The 16,948-nt window shown below is 38.4% G+C and overlaps 1 protein-coding gene across 1 annotated transcript in view; it reads left to right on the forward strand.

Annotated features, from left to right (window-relative positions):
* Nucleotides 1-42: 42 nt before the first annotated feature.
* traf4a (tnf receptor-associated factor 4a) overlaps nt 43-16,948 on the forward strand; it is a 50,746-nt gene continuing 33,840 nt past the window's right edge. Inside the window, exon 1 of the mRNA XM_052110056.1 lies at nt 43-480. Within this exon, the coding sequence (XP_051966016.1) occupies nt 338-480 (143 nt within the window). The 5' untranslated portion in view covers nt 43-337. The remainder of the gene's footprint in view (nt 481-16,948) is intronic.

The raw sequence follows: 16,948 nt of genomic DNA on the forward strand, positions 1-16,948 counted from the left end.
CCTAAACAGATGGGATTTGAGCTTTGTCAGTGTGATCAAGACGTGCAGAGAGATACGCGCGCATCATTCGGTTCATCAAAGAGCACGAGCGCTTCATTGACAGGCTCTTCATACAGACAACCCGTGGCTTTAAACTGTTGCCCTGAAGCTGGATCGAGCCTGGTTGCTCGAAAGAGGACGCTGAGAAGGAACAATACCGAGACAGCCTGTGTATCGTTGGCAAGTGAATATCAATTTTCAGACTGAGCCCGTCTTCTGTTGACAGCGCCTTACCAAGCGTCACTGCAGAGGAAAACAGACGCCAGTTTCTCTCGGCGCTTGTTATAACACAAAAGCAATGCCGGGCTTTGACTACAAGTTCCTCGAGAAACCCAAGAGACGCTTTCAGTGTCCTCTTTGTAGCAAAGCGATGAGGGAACCCGTCCAAGTTTCCACATGTGGACACAGATTCTGCGACACCTGTCTGCAGGAATTTCTCAGGTAAGAAATCACTTTTGGCAACATATTTCTTGCGCGTGAAGAATAACGCGTGACAACAACAACAAGTAATGCATAGGATATGACAGACAACCATATTCTGATATTCTTGGCAGTAGGGATGGATAAACACTAAAGTGTGTTGTCTAAGTCATAGTCTCACAACATGACAGACAGTTTACTTTTTTATTGCTGCCCTTAGGCCCTCGTTTGTTTTGGCAGCCAGTTTGTGTATGCAAATATCTTTTAAATGAAGTTAGTTGCTGTTGTGTTCGGAGGTAAACACAGATGCATAATGGGAGGTAAATCCTGCTCTAACCATATAGAAAAAGCAAAGGTGACAGTTCAGGTAATCTGTTTAAATCCTGGTATCAAAAGCAGCACTTCAAAGCAATTGTTCCCCCCAAAAATGAAAATTCTCTGATAATTTACTCACCTTCATGCCATCCCAGATGTGATTGACTTTCTTTATTCTGCAGAACTCAAACAAAGATTTTTAGAAGAATATTTCAGCTCTGTAGATTCATTAAATGCAAGTGAATGGTGGCCAGAACTGTAAAGCTTCAAAAAGCACATACAAGGAGCATAAAAGACTCCATGACAGGTGTGTATGAGAAATAATTTTTTAGTATAAATGTCCACTTTACATCAGTCTTCCTAAGTGCTCTTCTCTCCTAAGAGTTTTCCTCTTTTTGTTTTTGGAGATTCACATTCTTCATGCATATTGCCACCTACTGGACAGAGAGCAGAATTTATAGAAAAAAAGACTCAAATATTGATGTTTCTCACCCACACCTATCATATCACTTCTCAAGAACTTAAACCACTGGAGTCATTTTGAGTTTACCTCCTGCATTGTGTTGTATAGAGGGTTGGGGAGTAATGAAATACCTGTAATGGGATTATGTATTTAAAATACAAAATATAAGTACTCCACTACAGTTACAATTTAAATCATTGGTAATTATAATACAGTTACATTTGAAAAGTACTTTGATTACAGAAGAGAATATTTTTATCAGAGAAATTTGATTGTCATTTGTTTCATTTAATATTTAGTCCTTTCGGATGGAAAACATATAGACATATAAATGATGCGATCCAAAGTGCATTTGAACAGCAGTGAAACATTTTCTTATGATGTGTTACATTCATACAAGCAGACAGAGAAGTACGTTTGAAGTAAGTTTGGAGCAGAAGAAATAGAAATAAACCTTGTGTAAATTGTCGGCTTTATGCTAAGATAAAATGCTATTTCTAGACATTTTACATGCACATGTTACCAGACACGATCATAATTTATCAAGAAAATTCATGTTAGATCATTATTTCTTTTGATATTAGGGCAAAAATCGTATTCTTGATAATACATTTTTATTGTTTTCCTGTAAAAATATCTAAAAATCCTTAAAACAAGATCGATATGATTCATCTTGTTTGAGAAACAACACTGCATTAGATATTTATGTTTTTCAGAGAATGTATTTTTAACATGTGTATTTTGTCTTACTGTTCTGACAGAGTTTTTATTGTCAAAACAAGTGAAAAAATCTACCAGTGCTGAAGAAGTAATCCAAAGCATTTATAATACGTTACTGACCTTGAGTAATCTAACGGAATACACTACAAATTATATTTTACATCATATATTCTGTAATCTGTAATGGAATACATTTCAAAAGTAACCCTCACAACCCTGGTTGTACCTTTGTGAAACACTCTTAGGATGAAAGATCATAGAAACATGAAACAAGTGGGACAGCCTTCTCATTATGTGTGGCAGTAGAGACCCTGAGATCTGGCCCTGTCTGTCATTTTGACCCAAAACACAGCACCGGGTTCTTTGAAGGGGGGCCTGTTGCACATGTTGGATTAGGAAGGGATTCCTTTATTGGAATCAGGGCCATTATGCCAAAACACTGGCGGAGCTTTCGTTCAGCACTAATTTGTGCTGCAGTCACTAAGTTTTGTTTGCACAGGCGTGTCTGAATATGTACGTTCTGTGAAAATGCGCAGAATATTACACATTGCCATTCACCTTTCAGTATGAAAGGATCAAATTATTCTAACATAAAGGCTTAGATCTTACTGAACATGGTACAAATTATTTTTTTAAATGCTTATTTGATTAATATTTTATGTCAAAGCTGATATGAGCAGAACAGGGAACATGAGAGCATAATTCGATTTTGTTTTATACATCAGTTCATGGTTTTTTTTTAGCAACCACAAAGGCACAAGTGTTGTCATGATAGCACAATTTCAGTAGTCAGTACCTGATACCAGTGACATGTCATGGTTCTCAATACCATTTTCAATTTCCACAGTATTTTTATAAGGTTGTGCTATTGAACACACTCCTTTAGTCTATTTAAGAGGTTAGAGGTTGTATAATTCTTTCACAATTTCATCTCATACAATGTGCATGATTTTCAGTCTCTGTAGAGTTTCAGTGTGTTTCAGGCTTCACACATTCATTTAAAGCATGCAACTCCTGCAGACTAAGCACAATGCAATAACTGTGCGAAACTTCCCTGCTGTTTTAAAACAGGCCAAAGTTCTTCTTTGCTTTTTCTACACTGTAAACCCTAAAGTTGTCATTACTGTAAAAATCAAGTTGTCTTAAGTATTACTTGAAATATCAAGTTTCTGAAATATTTAAGTTCATTGAACTTATTTTTCTTAAAAATCCATAGATTAAGATTTGAAGTGATAATAACTCAAACCACTGAGTACAAAATTGAGGCTATGGGGAGTTCCCACAATCCCTTGCTGCTTAAATTATGTTTCCTTGGTCAGAGGGAACTGATTAGGGAATTTAAATAATTATTATTAAGAATTCATAGATGTTTTAGCTCTTTTGTTGTATTATTTATGCTTTGTTGCAAATAGATATAAGGTGTAATGTCACCATTAGGGTGATCTGTGTCTCTTTGTTCAAGTTGGACCCTCACACTATCTCAGTTCTCTTTGTGTATGTGCAGCTGAAGTGCATATATGCATTTCTGAAAATAATTATTTAGTAACTGACCTAGAATCAGTTATCATCTTTATTTGAGCTGTGCTGTTGTTTTGATCTAAAATCGAAGCAATTCAGTTAAAATGTACAACAGTAGAAACAACAACATTTAAATTCAAATGTGAGTTAAGTCTACTTGCATGTAGTTGACTGAACTTAAATAGTTAAGTTCACTCTACTTGAAAACCCAAGTTAACTGAACTTAAATACTCAAGTTTTGGGAGACACCATTACTCAGTGGAATTGAGGAAGTTAGTTTACTCAATCAAATGAGTGCAATTAACTTATTAGGGTTTTCAGTGTACATATCTAACAGTTTTTCTGGAATATAAACAGGATTATTTTTGCTGATGCTCTGTTGAAAGATTAGCAGTCTCTTGGCAAGATGGCATCTTTCTCAGACTCTAGTGAATGCAGGACCACTATAGTTAAAGAGACGATATGGTTTGGAGAGAGGGAGGAAGAGGGAAGTGCATGATGCATTTTGCTTAAGGATCTGTGTTTTTGTTTATGCACTATTCTCAGAACTTTCTCAAAGTAAACCTTTTTTCTCACACCTGCATATTAAAAGGATTCTTTTAGAATCAAGAATACATTTTCATAAAAAGAATAAAGGTCATAACATATAAGACTAAATGAAGCCAGAAAAACGTGTAAGTCAACAGGTTTTTTTAGTGTTTCATGGAGAAAGAATGTGATCTACATTTCTTTCTTTGTCACCAACTAATAATTGACTTATTTTAACACTTGTTAAAGATACGCCTACAGTAATTAAAGGTTACTGTTTTCATACCTCAAAGACTGCATAACCTGTAAGATTCATTCAGAACATCATTAATGACTCCATCCTGTCATTACATTTATAAGCTCTATTCTTTACAAATTACTGTCCATTCAAGTTTGACTTGATTCATTGGAGTAGTTTGCATTGAGCTTCAATAAACCAAACTGGCCCCAGTTGAATTGATCTCTGAACATTAAATAAGACATTACTTGTGCAGATTCTTATAGCTTACATTTGGAATTGAACACATTTCAAACAAACATTTGTGTATATCATCATGATCATGATCAAGACCTAGATCTTGGATGGTATTAAAGGAATAGTTCACCCAAAAATTATTTTCTCATCATTTACTCACCCTCATGCCCTCCTAGATGTGTATAACTTTCCTTCTTCTGCAGAACACAAATTAAGATTTTTAGAAGATTATCTCAGCTCTGAAGGTCCATACCCCATTCAAGTGAATGGTGACCAAAACTTTAAAGCAGGCATGAGTGTGAATAATGATGAGAGAATTTTAATTTTTGGGTGAATTATCACTAAGAATACAAAATAAAATATTTCACCAACTCACAAGGCAACATGTGTAGGATAAGTCTGTGCTTTACTGGCATAGCGTGATAACTGCCATCTGTATTATACATTTTTGTGTACAGTACACATTCAAAGTTATAAAATCTGTCATTACAGTTAGCCTCTGATCAGTTCAGACCTGCATTGGGAAATTTTGCCATATGCGTGAGAGTTTACATCTGCCATGCTCTTGCACAACAAATCCCAACTATGAATCACCATCTGCTGCATTTTAACCATAATCAGAAAACACCTCCAGCTACTTCAGCTTAAGTCTTACCCTACATGCACACCTATAAACTCACCCTTCTAAATTCAGTTTCAAATTAATTACCTAAATCATCTCAATCAAACTTCATTCACTGAAGGTTTGTCTCTTGTATTTTGGCATGGCAGCAGGCACTGATTTTGGTCTGCCATTGGTATAAACTAATAATTGCATTGTAATTGAAGTGTGTTTTCACTGAAAGTGGAATGTGTGAGGATGGCAGTTATCTCAGTAGGCATAATCAGAGCCGGGAGGGTCACGAGGGGCTGACCCTCAGGGCATATCACACTGGCAATCAATTGATTCACATGACCATGTCACTGATGCATTATAGCAGAGATTATTTAGCAGAGACGGGCCATTTCTATTAAAATGAATGGGAAAAATTGGAACATTAAACCGAGGAGCTCTGAGCACCCAAAGGTCAACGGATGTAGAAAGGAAGTCCCGCCTAACAGATAAAAGGAACAGTCACCTTTTAGATACAGACATCACCTGTCAATCAACTCTAGAATGCCCATGTGCATTAGCTATACAAGCTGGAAAAATGTATTGTTTTTTAATGTAATATGAGGTAAAGAAGCACAATTTATGATACCAGTATTGTCAGATTTTATTGCTGATTTTAAATAAGTTCTTTGATCATAATCTTGACCAACCATTTTTTAGATTTTGGTCTTTCTCCATTCAAATAAGTAGGAGCTGCACTGGCATGACTGGAAATAGCCTCCCGAGTGCATTCCAAAGATGTCCAAGAGTGGACTGACTTGCTAGAAAGACTTTGATTATAGGCAAATCTTGCACTAAGGGCAATTGGTTCACCGCCATCACACAAGTTCTCTTAATATGGGCTAATGTCTCTTAACTCACATACAAGGGTGCGCATTATGTGATATAGCTACATTCATGTCCGTTAGACAAGTAGAGCCAAATATGCTCCTGGTCTGAAAAAGATGAAGGTCTTTGTTTGTGAGATCACAACCTTTGCATAACTATTGGTTAGTTATGCAACAAAAATGTGCATGTATTTAGTAGTGGTTGACCGATATATCGCAGAGGCCCATAAATCGGTCGATATTCTGACTTGTTTAAATAATCGGCATTGGCCGATTTGTTTCTTGAGGGCGACTGAGACATGTAAATGACCTGTTATGGTTCGTTTTCTTGGTACGTGCCATCGTGTTACTACAATAATAGACCGGTTTGCACCACAGTGTCATTTAATATGTGTCATATTGGAGCCATGGCAGACGCGTTTGAGCTCATAAATTGCTCACCTGTTTCATTCTCCCTCTCTCTCCTCAACAGTTCCCTGTAACCTTTAACTGTCTTGTCTAATGATAAAAAGGTAAATGTCAATAAAACTAATATAATGTACCATCTGCTAATATGCACATATTTCGTTTAAACATGATTTAAATCAACCTCACAAAACTTGAGCAAATCCAGCATCCAGTGTAGTGCTCATTTATTTAACTTTAAAGCACGTATTATATCAGTCTCTCCTTAGCAGTTCCCTGTCACTTTTGACTTTCTTTTCTAATGATAAAAGGCAAATATCAATAAAACTTCTAATATATATACTGTTTGCAAATACGCAGATATCTTTTTAAATGGATGTAATTCACGAATCTCACGAAAATCCAGCGTTTTCCTCCCGTCGAGTGCTCATCTAATATCTTCCTCTGAAGCGTGTATTCCATCAGCCTGATTCAAAAACTTCAGGATCAAAAGTTCCTCTGATTCACAAATCATGACAGTCAGTGGTCACAATCCAAGCAGGTGATCCAGGCTGTTTGAACTGTCAGGAGATTGCTGCTGCTTGTGCTGGATACGCACAAGCGCATGAGTGCAACTTCAAGGCTGTGTACGAAACCAGGAAAATGCTGTATATGGAGGGAGGAAGAAAATAAGGTGCTTTTCAAACTGTTCGGAGACCAGTTTCTTTAAGCGTTCCATTCATTCAAAACATATGTTAGTTAAGCCATTTACTGATTAGGCAGCAAGTCCGCTGCCTATGTTTTCAGATGCAGCCCAAGCATTTCACGTGTGCAATAAGTTAATGTCTTATTCATTATGCACTGTATGCACAATTGGTTTGATTCAATATTTTTGGAGTAAATGTGATTGCTAATGTGGACATTCCATCCATATCTGCTGGACAACTGTGTGTTCTGTTATTTCCTTTTTCCAAATATATTAACAATTTCTTCATGTGCAAATAAATTTGATGACTAAACAGAAATGTAAATAATGTGCTATCTATCATTTAAAATACAATATAATTTTAGTTTTGTGTGAAATTGAATAAATATAGTGCTAAATAAGAGTTTGTATATTTTTTATAGCAATTTTATGTTTGTTATTTCCTATATTAAATTGTGCTATATTTTGGCATTGTTTCAGCATTTCGGCCACCCTGCTCTCTGGATATCGGCATCGGGCATTAAAAAACCCATAACAGTCGACTACTATGATATAGGCTCTTTAGTTTGGTGTGGTTTCTTAAACTTTTTCTTTTTTTTTTTGTCTGCACATAACACACACGCCTTCGTTTACAAGTCACAATGTTTATCAGTTCCAAAACCTAGTGAGCTGCCTTGCTGTCTACTGTCTACATAGGCAGCTGCCTTCTAAGGCAGCATCCCAACTGAAATAGAACTTCACTAGTGATTTATTTGGAATGCTCTACACATGCAGCAGCTCTGTAAGGCCTCCACCACACAAAATAGCTGTTTTTATACAAAGCAAATAAGAGATGTACTCATTTCAACGTTGAGTTTGACGTTAGCATGTGGCTAAGCTAACAATGTGATACTCTATTAAGCAAAACAAATGGAGGTGTATGATCTGTATCTTAAGATTCAGTTTGATTCATGTTACTGAACTCCCGGTTCGGTTCAGTTCACGATATTCTGGGTTTAATACAGGATTAGCTCAATCAACAGTATTTGTGGCATAATGTTGGTTATCACAAAAATCTATTAATTCTGCATTTGCAACAGCGTTCTATAAAACGATGGCAAAATTAATGGTCAAACTATTTGCGCTACAAACCAATTTTTTTATGAAAATAATGGTTAATGATAATAAAATGGTGACATATATTGCCAGCCTGCAATATAAAGAAACATAATGTAGTATTGTTGTGTAGCTAAAATAGCTGGAGGTAGCTTATTCCCGAAGAGGTCCACATTCAAGGAGGATAATGGTGCGTAGGTTTCCTAGTCACACTGAAAATAAGGTGCGTAGTCAGTATTGCTCTCGCTTGTTGTCTGTTATCTTGGATTATTTTTTTCACTGACGTTTTCGAAATGCATTCTGAGATTGCTTTCTCCATGAAGGATAAATGTGATGCTGCCTTAGAATATGGCTATGATATCTTAAAAGGCACCATAACTTAGCTGCCTTCCTTTTGGAAAAGCCTATGATGCCTTAACATGCCATCTTGCCTAGGTAGGTAGCTCAGTAAATATCTAGCTTTAAACACACATATACAGCAGTTCTATTCTCTATAAAGCTTCTGTCTTTAGTCACATTTTCTCAAACAGAAAGTCTTTTCCTAGAGAGGCTGAATAGTTCTGTGTCTTCTATTTTCTCAAGACCTCCTACATTCTCTTGAGGGGCAATGGTCTGTAGCATGTGCACTCTGAAGCTGCAACGGAAGGATGGATTTAACCGGGATAGAACGTAACTGGTGATGGGCAAAGTGGGAAAAGAAATATTGACTTCTTTCAAACTAGGGCCATCTGTGTGCACAGCATCTTTTTTACATTCAATCTCAGTGAATGACCCTCTGTCCATTGAAAAACACAGAGGAGCCTTTTTAGCCTGTCACAGATAGTGAGTAGTCCTCTGAGGAATCGGTGCTTTAAAGGAAGCATTGGTGCCAGGGAAGCCCAGCAGAGTAGGGTAGGGCAGCTGGGAGACTGTGTTCTCTTAAGGACTCATGCCATTGTGGGTGATGAATGGTGACTGGGCATCCTCTGTTACTTCCTGCTCAGCCTTATTAAAGACCCCCACATCCTCTCACAGGTGGCACAGACCATCTTTGTCAAGAATAAGCAGAGAATGAAACTCAACTTGAGACTTGAGTTGCAAATAATTTGAATTGAGACTCGACTAAAGCAAGTCGCACACTGGATGAGAAGCACCATGTCGCGGGTAGGACAACGCACAGGTACAGTTAAAAATGTAAAGTCAAACATATACAGTTGAAGTCAGAAGTTTACATTCATATTGCAATAATCAGAGTATTGGTGTAAACATAGTCGTTGATGAGTTTGCAGGTTAGTGGATGAAAATTGTGTAACTGCAAAAACTGAATGATTAGAAATAGTGGCATTTATTTTGCAATTTCTCTGTATGTAGCCTTGAATAGGTTTCATTCAAGCTTTCAAACCACAAGCGAGTAAAGACGCTGACTACCACCCCTGGAGTTGTGAGTTCGAATCCAGGGTGTGGTGAGTGACTCCAGTCAGGTCTCCTAAGCAATCAAATTGGCCCGGGTTGCAAGGGAGGGTAGAGTCACATGGGGTAACCTCCTCGTGGTCACTATAATGTGGTTCGCTCTTGGTGGGGGCGCGTGGTGAGTTGTGCATGGATGCAAACCACACGTGAAGCCTCCACATGCACTATGTCTCCGTGGTAATGCGCTAAACAGGCCACGTGACAAGATGCACAGGATGACGGTCTCAGACGCGGAGGCAACTGAGATTCCTCCTCCGCCACCTGGATTGAGGCGAGTCACTACACCACCACGAGGACTTGGAGGGAATGGTAATTGGGCTTTCCAAATTGGGGAGAAAAAGGGGAGAAAATCTAAAAAATAAAAACCATACTTGTAATTGAAAATACATTGTGTAGGCTATTGGAAAGATTTTTATATATATATACACACACACACACACACACACACACAGTATCTGACAAAAGTGAGAACACCCCTCAAAATTTTTGTAAATGTATGATTATATCTTTTCATGTGACAACACTGAAGAAATGACACTTGTAAACAATGTAAAGTAGTGAGTGTACAGCTTGTATAACAGTGTAAATTTGCTGTCCCCTCAAAATAACTCAACACACAGCCATTAATGTCTAAACCGCTGGCAATGATAATGTCCAAATTGGACCCAATTAGCCATTTTCCCTCCCCGGTGTCATGTGACTCGTTATTGTTACAAGGTCTCAGGTGTGAATGGGGAGCAGGTGTGTTAAATTTGGTGTCATCGCTCTCACACTCCCTCATACTGGTCACTGGAGGTTCAACATGGCACCTCATGGCAAAGAACTCTCTGAGGATCTGAAAAAAAGAATTGTTGCTCTACATAAAGATGGCCTAGGCTATAAGAAGATTGCCAAGACCCTGACGCTGAGCTGCAGCACGTTGGCCAAGACCATACAACGGTTTAACAGGACCGGTTCCACTCAGAATAGGCCTCGCCATGGTCGACCAAAAAGTTGAGTGCACGTGCTCCGTGTCATATCCAGAGGTTGTCTTTGGGAAATAGACTTATGAGTGCTGCCAGCATTGCTGCAGAGGTTGAAGGGGTGGGGGGGTCAGCCTGTCAGGGCTCAGACCATACGCTGCACACTGCGTCAAATTGGTCTGCATGGTTGTCGTCCCAGAAGGAAGCCTCTTCTAAAGATGATGCACAAGAAAGCCCGCAAACAGTTTGCTGAAGACAAGCAGACTAAGGAAATTGATTACTGGAACCATGTTCTGTGGTCTGATGAGACCAAGATAAACTTATTTGGTTCAGATGGTGTCAAGCGTGTGTGGCAGAAACTAGGTGAGGAGTACAAAGATAAGTGTGTCTTGCCTACAGTCAATCATGGTGGTGGGAGTGTCATGGTCTGGGGCTGCATGAGTGCTGCCGGCACTGGGAAGCTACAGTTCATTGTGGGAACCATGAAAACCAACATGTACTGTGACGTACTGAAGCAGAGCATGATCCCCTCCCTTCGGAGACTGGGACGCAGGGCAGTATTCCAGCATGATAACAACCCCAAACACAACTCCAAGACGACCACTGCCTTGCTAAAGAAGCTGAGGATGAAGGTGATGGACTGGCCAAACATGTCTCCAGACTTCAACCCTATTGAGCATCTGTGGGGCATCCTCAAATGGAAGGTGGAGGAGCACAAGGTCTCTAACATCCACCAGCTCAGTGATGTCATCATGGAGGATTGGAAGAGGACTCCAGTGGAAACCTGTGAAGCTCTGGGGAACTCCATGCCCAAGAGGGTTAAAGCAGTGCTGGAGAATAATGGTGGCCACACAAAATATTGACACTTTGGGCCCAATTTGGACATTTTCACTTCGGTGTACTCACTTTTGTTGCCAGAGCTTTTTATGTTGCTATATATATATATATATATATATATATAGATCAACCTATACACAGTATATCAAAGATCTATGTCCTATGATAACGATTTGGTTCGGATTTAATGGAAAAGCTCCCCCTGTAGTGCTGCAGAATTTTGAGCAGCCGCTGGAGTCATAGATGGCTGCTGCCGACAGATGCCGAGTGATGGTAGTGGTGTGATGGAAAATCATTTTTGAATTTCAGAATGTGCCATTTAGTCAGCCAGATGCGTGCGGTGTGTGACCCGCTTTAGACTTGTAAGCAATTGACTTGAAACTTAACATTAACTTTAAATTAGAGACCGGTGTTCACCAAAATGTAAATGAGGTTTATAGAACAATCTTGTAGTGTATTACCAAAAGAGATTTATGACTTAACTTAGGGGCTGTTCCCACTAAACACATTTTTGCATCATTACTCCCTTCATGCTGTTTTTCAGTAGTTTTGCTATATCAACATGAATTAGATGGAAGTCATTCACGGTTTTTTTTAAGATGCCTTGTGAGGTGACAACGTTTATTCCCATGGAGACCAACTCCAATATCCAACACTGTATATTAAGAAAGGAAATACTAGTGAACAAATGTGGTTACTTATTCAGTATTTATTTATGCAATACAAATGACTGATAAATGTCTATAACCTTTAATGCGTTTCCCTCATCTTGTTCCAAACCCCGGTGTTGTCGTTCTTCCATGGTACACAAAAGGTATTTACCTTTCAAAATCATGGTTGGGTTAAAAGGATAGTTTGTAGGATTTCTTTTGATTTTACCATCTCATATACTGTATTATGATTTGTCATGAGGCTGGTTTGGTTTAGCATTTGTAGCGCAAGAATGCTTTTGGTCTGAACGGCCCCTTAGACTTAGCCCTTGAAAGACTTGTCTCTGTGTCAGAAACTTGTGAACATTTTGGAACGGTCAATGCTTCAAGCTAATCCATGTACGCTGAAGGGGAGCTGAGCTGATCACACCGTTGTGTATTTGCCAATACATGGTGGAGAGATAGTTAACAATAGGGTAATATTGATTGTCTTCCTGAAATTCACTGTGAATTCTGAAGAGCTGGCACTTCAGAAATCCCAATGTGTGCACAGCTTTTAGACAGCGGTCCAACAAATGAAATAGCCTTGGGTGCTACACTGTCCTAATCCATAAATATGTATATGCAACTACTGCTGAGAGGAAAAAGTCAACTGGAAATGTTCTTTAGTCCTGTCAAGTTAAGTCAAATCAATTCATGTAGATGACAAAAACAAGACTTGGTACGTCTAGTGAAGTGTTGCATGTGAGAGTCGTTTGACCTATGAAATTTACCACATCTGTAAAAATGTTTTATTGCAGCTGAGATTACGAACAATGCTATGGGAACTGGGCGTGAGTTGCAATATCTTCATTTGTTCTGTTCTTTATAGGTTCCATATTTCATGCATTGTTTTCTCAGCTGAAAATGTTTTTTTTGGTGTGAATGAACTGAGATCAGAATCTGTACGTGAATGATGTCATCAAAAGGGGACTTTAGGGAGTTTGTTATTCAGATTATGAACCCTAGCTCCAGCTGTGAACAGGAAATTATTGAGCAGAAGATTTGCATCCGTTACACACAGCTGCAAGCAATGGTGGGAGCATTCCCTCCTGGCATAGGGTGAGGTAGTTATTGAGAACCACTCTACGTTTCATTGCATTTAAATATTTTACATCAACGTTTCTTTGGTTCGAAGTGCTGTAAGGGTTTTGTGTTAATTAACGTTGTAGAGGGTATTATTAGGAACTAAAGGACTTGTTCAGTGAAGGCAACACAAAAAGTGGGTGAGCTCTTAACATTCTTTGCTGCCCGCTCCACTGCCCGCTTCAGATGTCCACCGTCTGCATGTGGATAGATAACATTCCTTCGTGAAGGAGTGTGCGTCACGGTCATGGACACTCGTAGGTATTAACATGCTTATAAAAGGTGTTCATAAACACTGTTTGGGGTGACTCAGGGCATGCCCAAACATTAGACTAGTCTTTGTCTTAATTTTTTCAGTCAGTTGCATAAAAATTAGATCAGCCTATTTTAAGACCAAAATGTAAGAGAGCACACCCCTAGGCTAACTTCTGTTAACACTCCATGTTGCCATGGAAAATAACTGTCAGCTGAGTCAGTGGGGACTTCAGTGTAGGCTTTGTAGAAGACTTTGACTTAAACGATGGTAACAAAATGTCATGTATTTTTTATTTTTTAGGTTAAAATCACTAAATGTGTTCATTGGACTCAAATTTGAAGCACTGGAGTCCTCTAATAAGCAAATATTTTTAGTGAATGAAAACTGTATTGAGTGTCCACTGTCGGACATTTTTTTTCAAGCTTAATTTTCCCAGTCTTACTACAGACAACTGTGAGCTTGTTTTATGCAACAGGCTTTCTATGGCATCTTTAGCTAGTCAAATTAATTGTTAGACGCAGCCTTAAGTTAATGGCTATGTTTATGCAACCGGCCCCAGGTTGCTTTAACCTGGACCTATCAGAGAAGCTTTATCAGCTGGCATACATAATGAAGAGGCATGTGTTGAACTGTATGTGCCACAGTTGCATATTAAATATGCTTGCTTGCAGGAATGCATCACTATAAATATTGCTCATTCTTGGGGTTAATTTGAACAAGAACCAGCTCATAATAATAATTTGTTTGGGAATTGGACTATACCGGGAACAATGTAATGCTATAGATTTAAAGAACCTGGTAACTTTGTATGTTTCAAGCAGAATATTCAGAAAAAGAACCTGCTCATAAGAGACATTCATTCGGGAATCAGTCTACACAGGTAACGTTGTATGTTTCATGCTTTAGATTTAAAAAAAACTGCTCATAAGAGTCATTCATGTAGGATCGGACTACACGGGTAATGTTGAATGTTTCATGTTTTAAATTAAAAGAAGGAACCGGCTCATAAAGACCTCTATATAACTCCTTCGAAATCGAAGATGAACGGGTTTGACGTCGTTTAGAACAAAATCGGGCCAAAAAGAAGTTGTTTTTGCATTTGTTTCGTTGGTTTGTAACAGCCCGCTTGGGCGAACTTTAAGGAAAAGTTCTATTCGACAATAAAACACCTGCTTACTGCCATTGGTCCACGTCATCGGTTGGTGTGACCTAGAGCTCCACCTACCTTGATGCCAACAGCAAGTTCTGTTTATGTTGTTTAGGGATTCAAACTGAGTCAACAGGAACACATCGGCATGTATAGTTATTAGTGAGCTGGTGCAACTAACATATATCTGTATGATCATTCACTTAGAGACATTTTCCAAGACCATGTCATGTATTTAATTTTTGTTTGTTAGTTTACTAAAAGGAATAAAATCTACTCAAATACTCTCAAATGCCCAATCACTCATGTACCATCTGCAGCAAAAGCCATTCACACTAGGGCTGTGTCGATACATTGATATATCGATATACCTTGATACTTTTTCTCACAATATTGTATCGATACTTAGATTCATGTATTAATGATATATCGTAAATTTTAAACTAACTAATCCTGCAGTCTCTCTCACGGACATGCTGGACCTCTCTCATGCGTTTGGATCTAGGACCAGGCAAAAATATTGATTTTTCTACTTAACCTTAATTTGTATGATCCCAATGTCGATTCTGAAAATGTCAAGATCGATTGAGCTTTCTTTCTGCAATCCCCAACAATCAGATGTGCATAATCATTTGCTACAAAAAATGTCTGTGATTAGCCACTGGCTGGTAATTTATTTACATTCAGATTTCATCAGTGTGTGAGTGGTGTAGTGGCAAAGAAGTACAGCACTGAGCTCTTTTATAAGAAAAATCAAACCATGATATGGTGATGTATCGTATATTTAGGTGGCTGGTGATCCCCAACCCTAATTTACACATCTGTCTAAAGAAAGATGCTCATGGGCGTGTATAGCATAATAGCACATTAGTGTCAATAATTCAGAATATAAACAACAAATTAAAAATGTTCTACTGCATATATATATATATATATATATATATATATATATATATATATATATATATATATATATATATATATATATATATATATATATATTACTTTAAATCATAATCGAGTGAAAATCTTTTAACCACTCACATGTTCTTCAGAAAATGTCAAAATCACATATTAATAGTATCTACAAATCATATTTGTGTATGGCTGTATATTCTGTTGATGAACATTCTGGTTTTGATATTTACCTAATGATTTAAAGGTAAATTGCTCACTATAAATCTTTTATGTTGGTATTTTTCATCATGAATTCATTCAAAGCTATACATTTCGTAGTGCGTCATTCCAACAGATAATTCAGGGTCACTTCATCCAGATGCAATTAGTTTCTCTCTGCTGATTATGTTCAATGCTCTGATAATGTAAACCTTCAATATCCTCTCTACTGACTTAAAATCCCAGTCAGAGCACACACACATTAGTACATGCAGCCGATCTCTTGTGTGTTTTTTCATTTGCTGTGACTCTGTCATGCCTTATCCTGTATTCATCCAGCATGCAAACATAGTTTAATCAAAAACGATTGAATTTGCAAGGGCTCTGAAGGGGGCTGGTGGGCTCAGACAGCTGAGAGAGCGCTAGTGTGAATACGCTATCTGTTGTGTAGCTGACAAGCAGGCATTTGAAGAATCTGACTCTGAGGGGAGCAGCTGGGAGGGCCAGATCTCCAGGAAGGAGGTGTCTCGCACTCTAAGGGCACCTGTCTTCGTGAAAGGCTCTCTTGTAGAGCCTAACAGGTGTTGGCAGAGCGCTTAAGCTCTTCGGTTAAAGCGTACACCCATTCGATGTTATTGACTGTCTATTCCGGAGGCCAGCCTGAATCGAAGGTCACAGCCATTGGTTCCTCTCCATGAATGAGGCCCTGTGATCGCTTCCTTCCTGCCTACCCTGTGCCGATCCGCTCTGTGTAATGGCTCAAAGACACCCTCTCAGATCCCGCAAGGAATGTTACACTCATCGAGCTCCAATGGCTTATTCTTAAATGTGTAAGCGCAGCACAAACTCAGAATCCCACCTTCTGACCAGGTTGAAAGTTACACAGATCCCATGAAAGAGAACACAGAAAGATAATTCCTCAAGTTCAAGGCCAGGTGCGTTGATGGTTTCTTCTGAGAGAGATGAGAGAGACATTAAGGGTTTCCTGTCTGAATTTATTAACCTTTTGGTGAATTTCTTGTTCTCTAAGCTATGCATCTTTCCCCCTTTTGAAATGCCAAACAGGGGTATAATTGTTTAAGGTTCAGTGAGCAATTTCAGTAACATTTGGACATTTGGAAAAGCAATAAATTGATGTTGATTTAAAACATTTATGGGTCTAAAAATTTGGTTGGTGTAACCATCATGTAAATCATAACATATTTTCCACAAACCTTAAACGCATGTGACTGGATGTACTCCTCTTTAATATATTATTTATTTT

Source organism: Xyrauchen texanus, chromosome 38 (assembly GCF_025860055.1).
Source record: "Xyrauchen texanus isolate HMW12.3.18 chromosome 38, RBS_HiC_50CHRs, whole genome shotgun sequence".
In the NCBI taxonomy this organism is placed as follows: Eukaryota; Metazoa; Chordata; class Actinopteri; order Cypriniformes; family Catostomidae; genus Xyrauchen; species Xyrauchen texanus.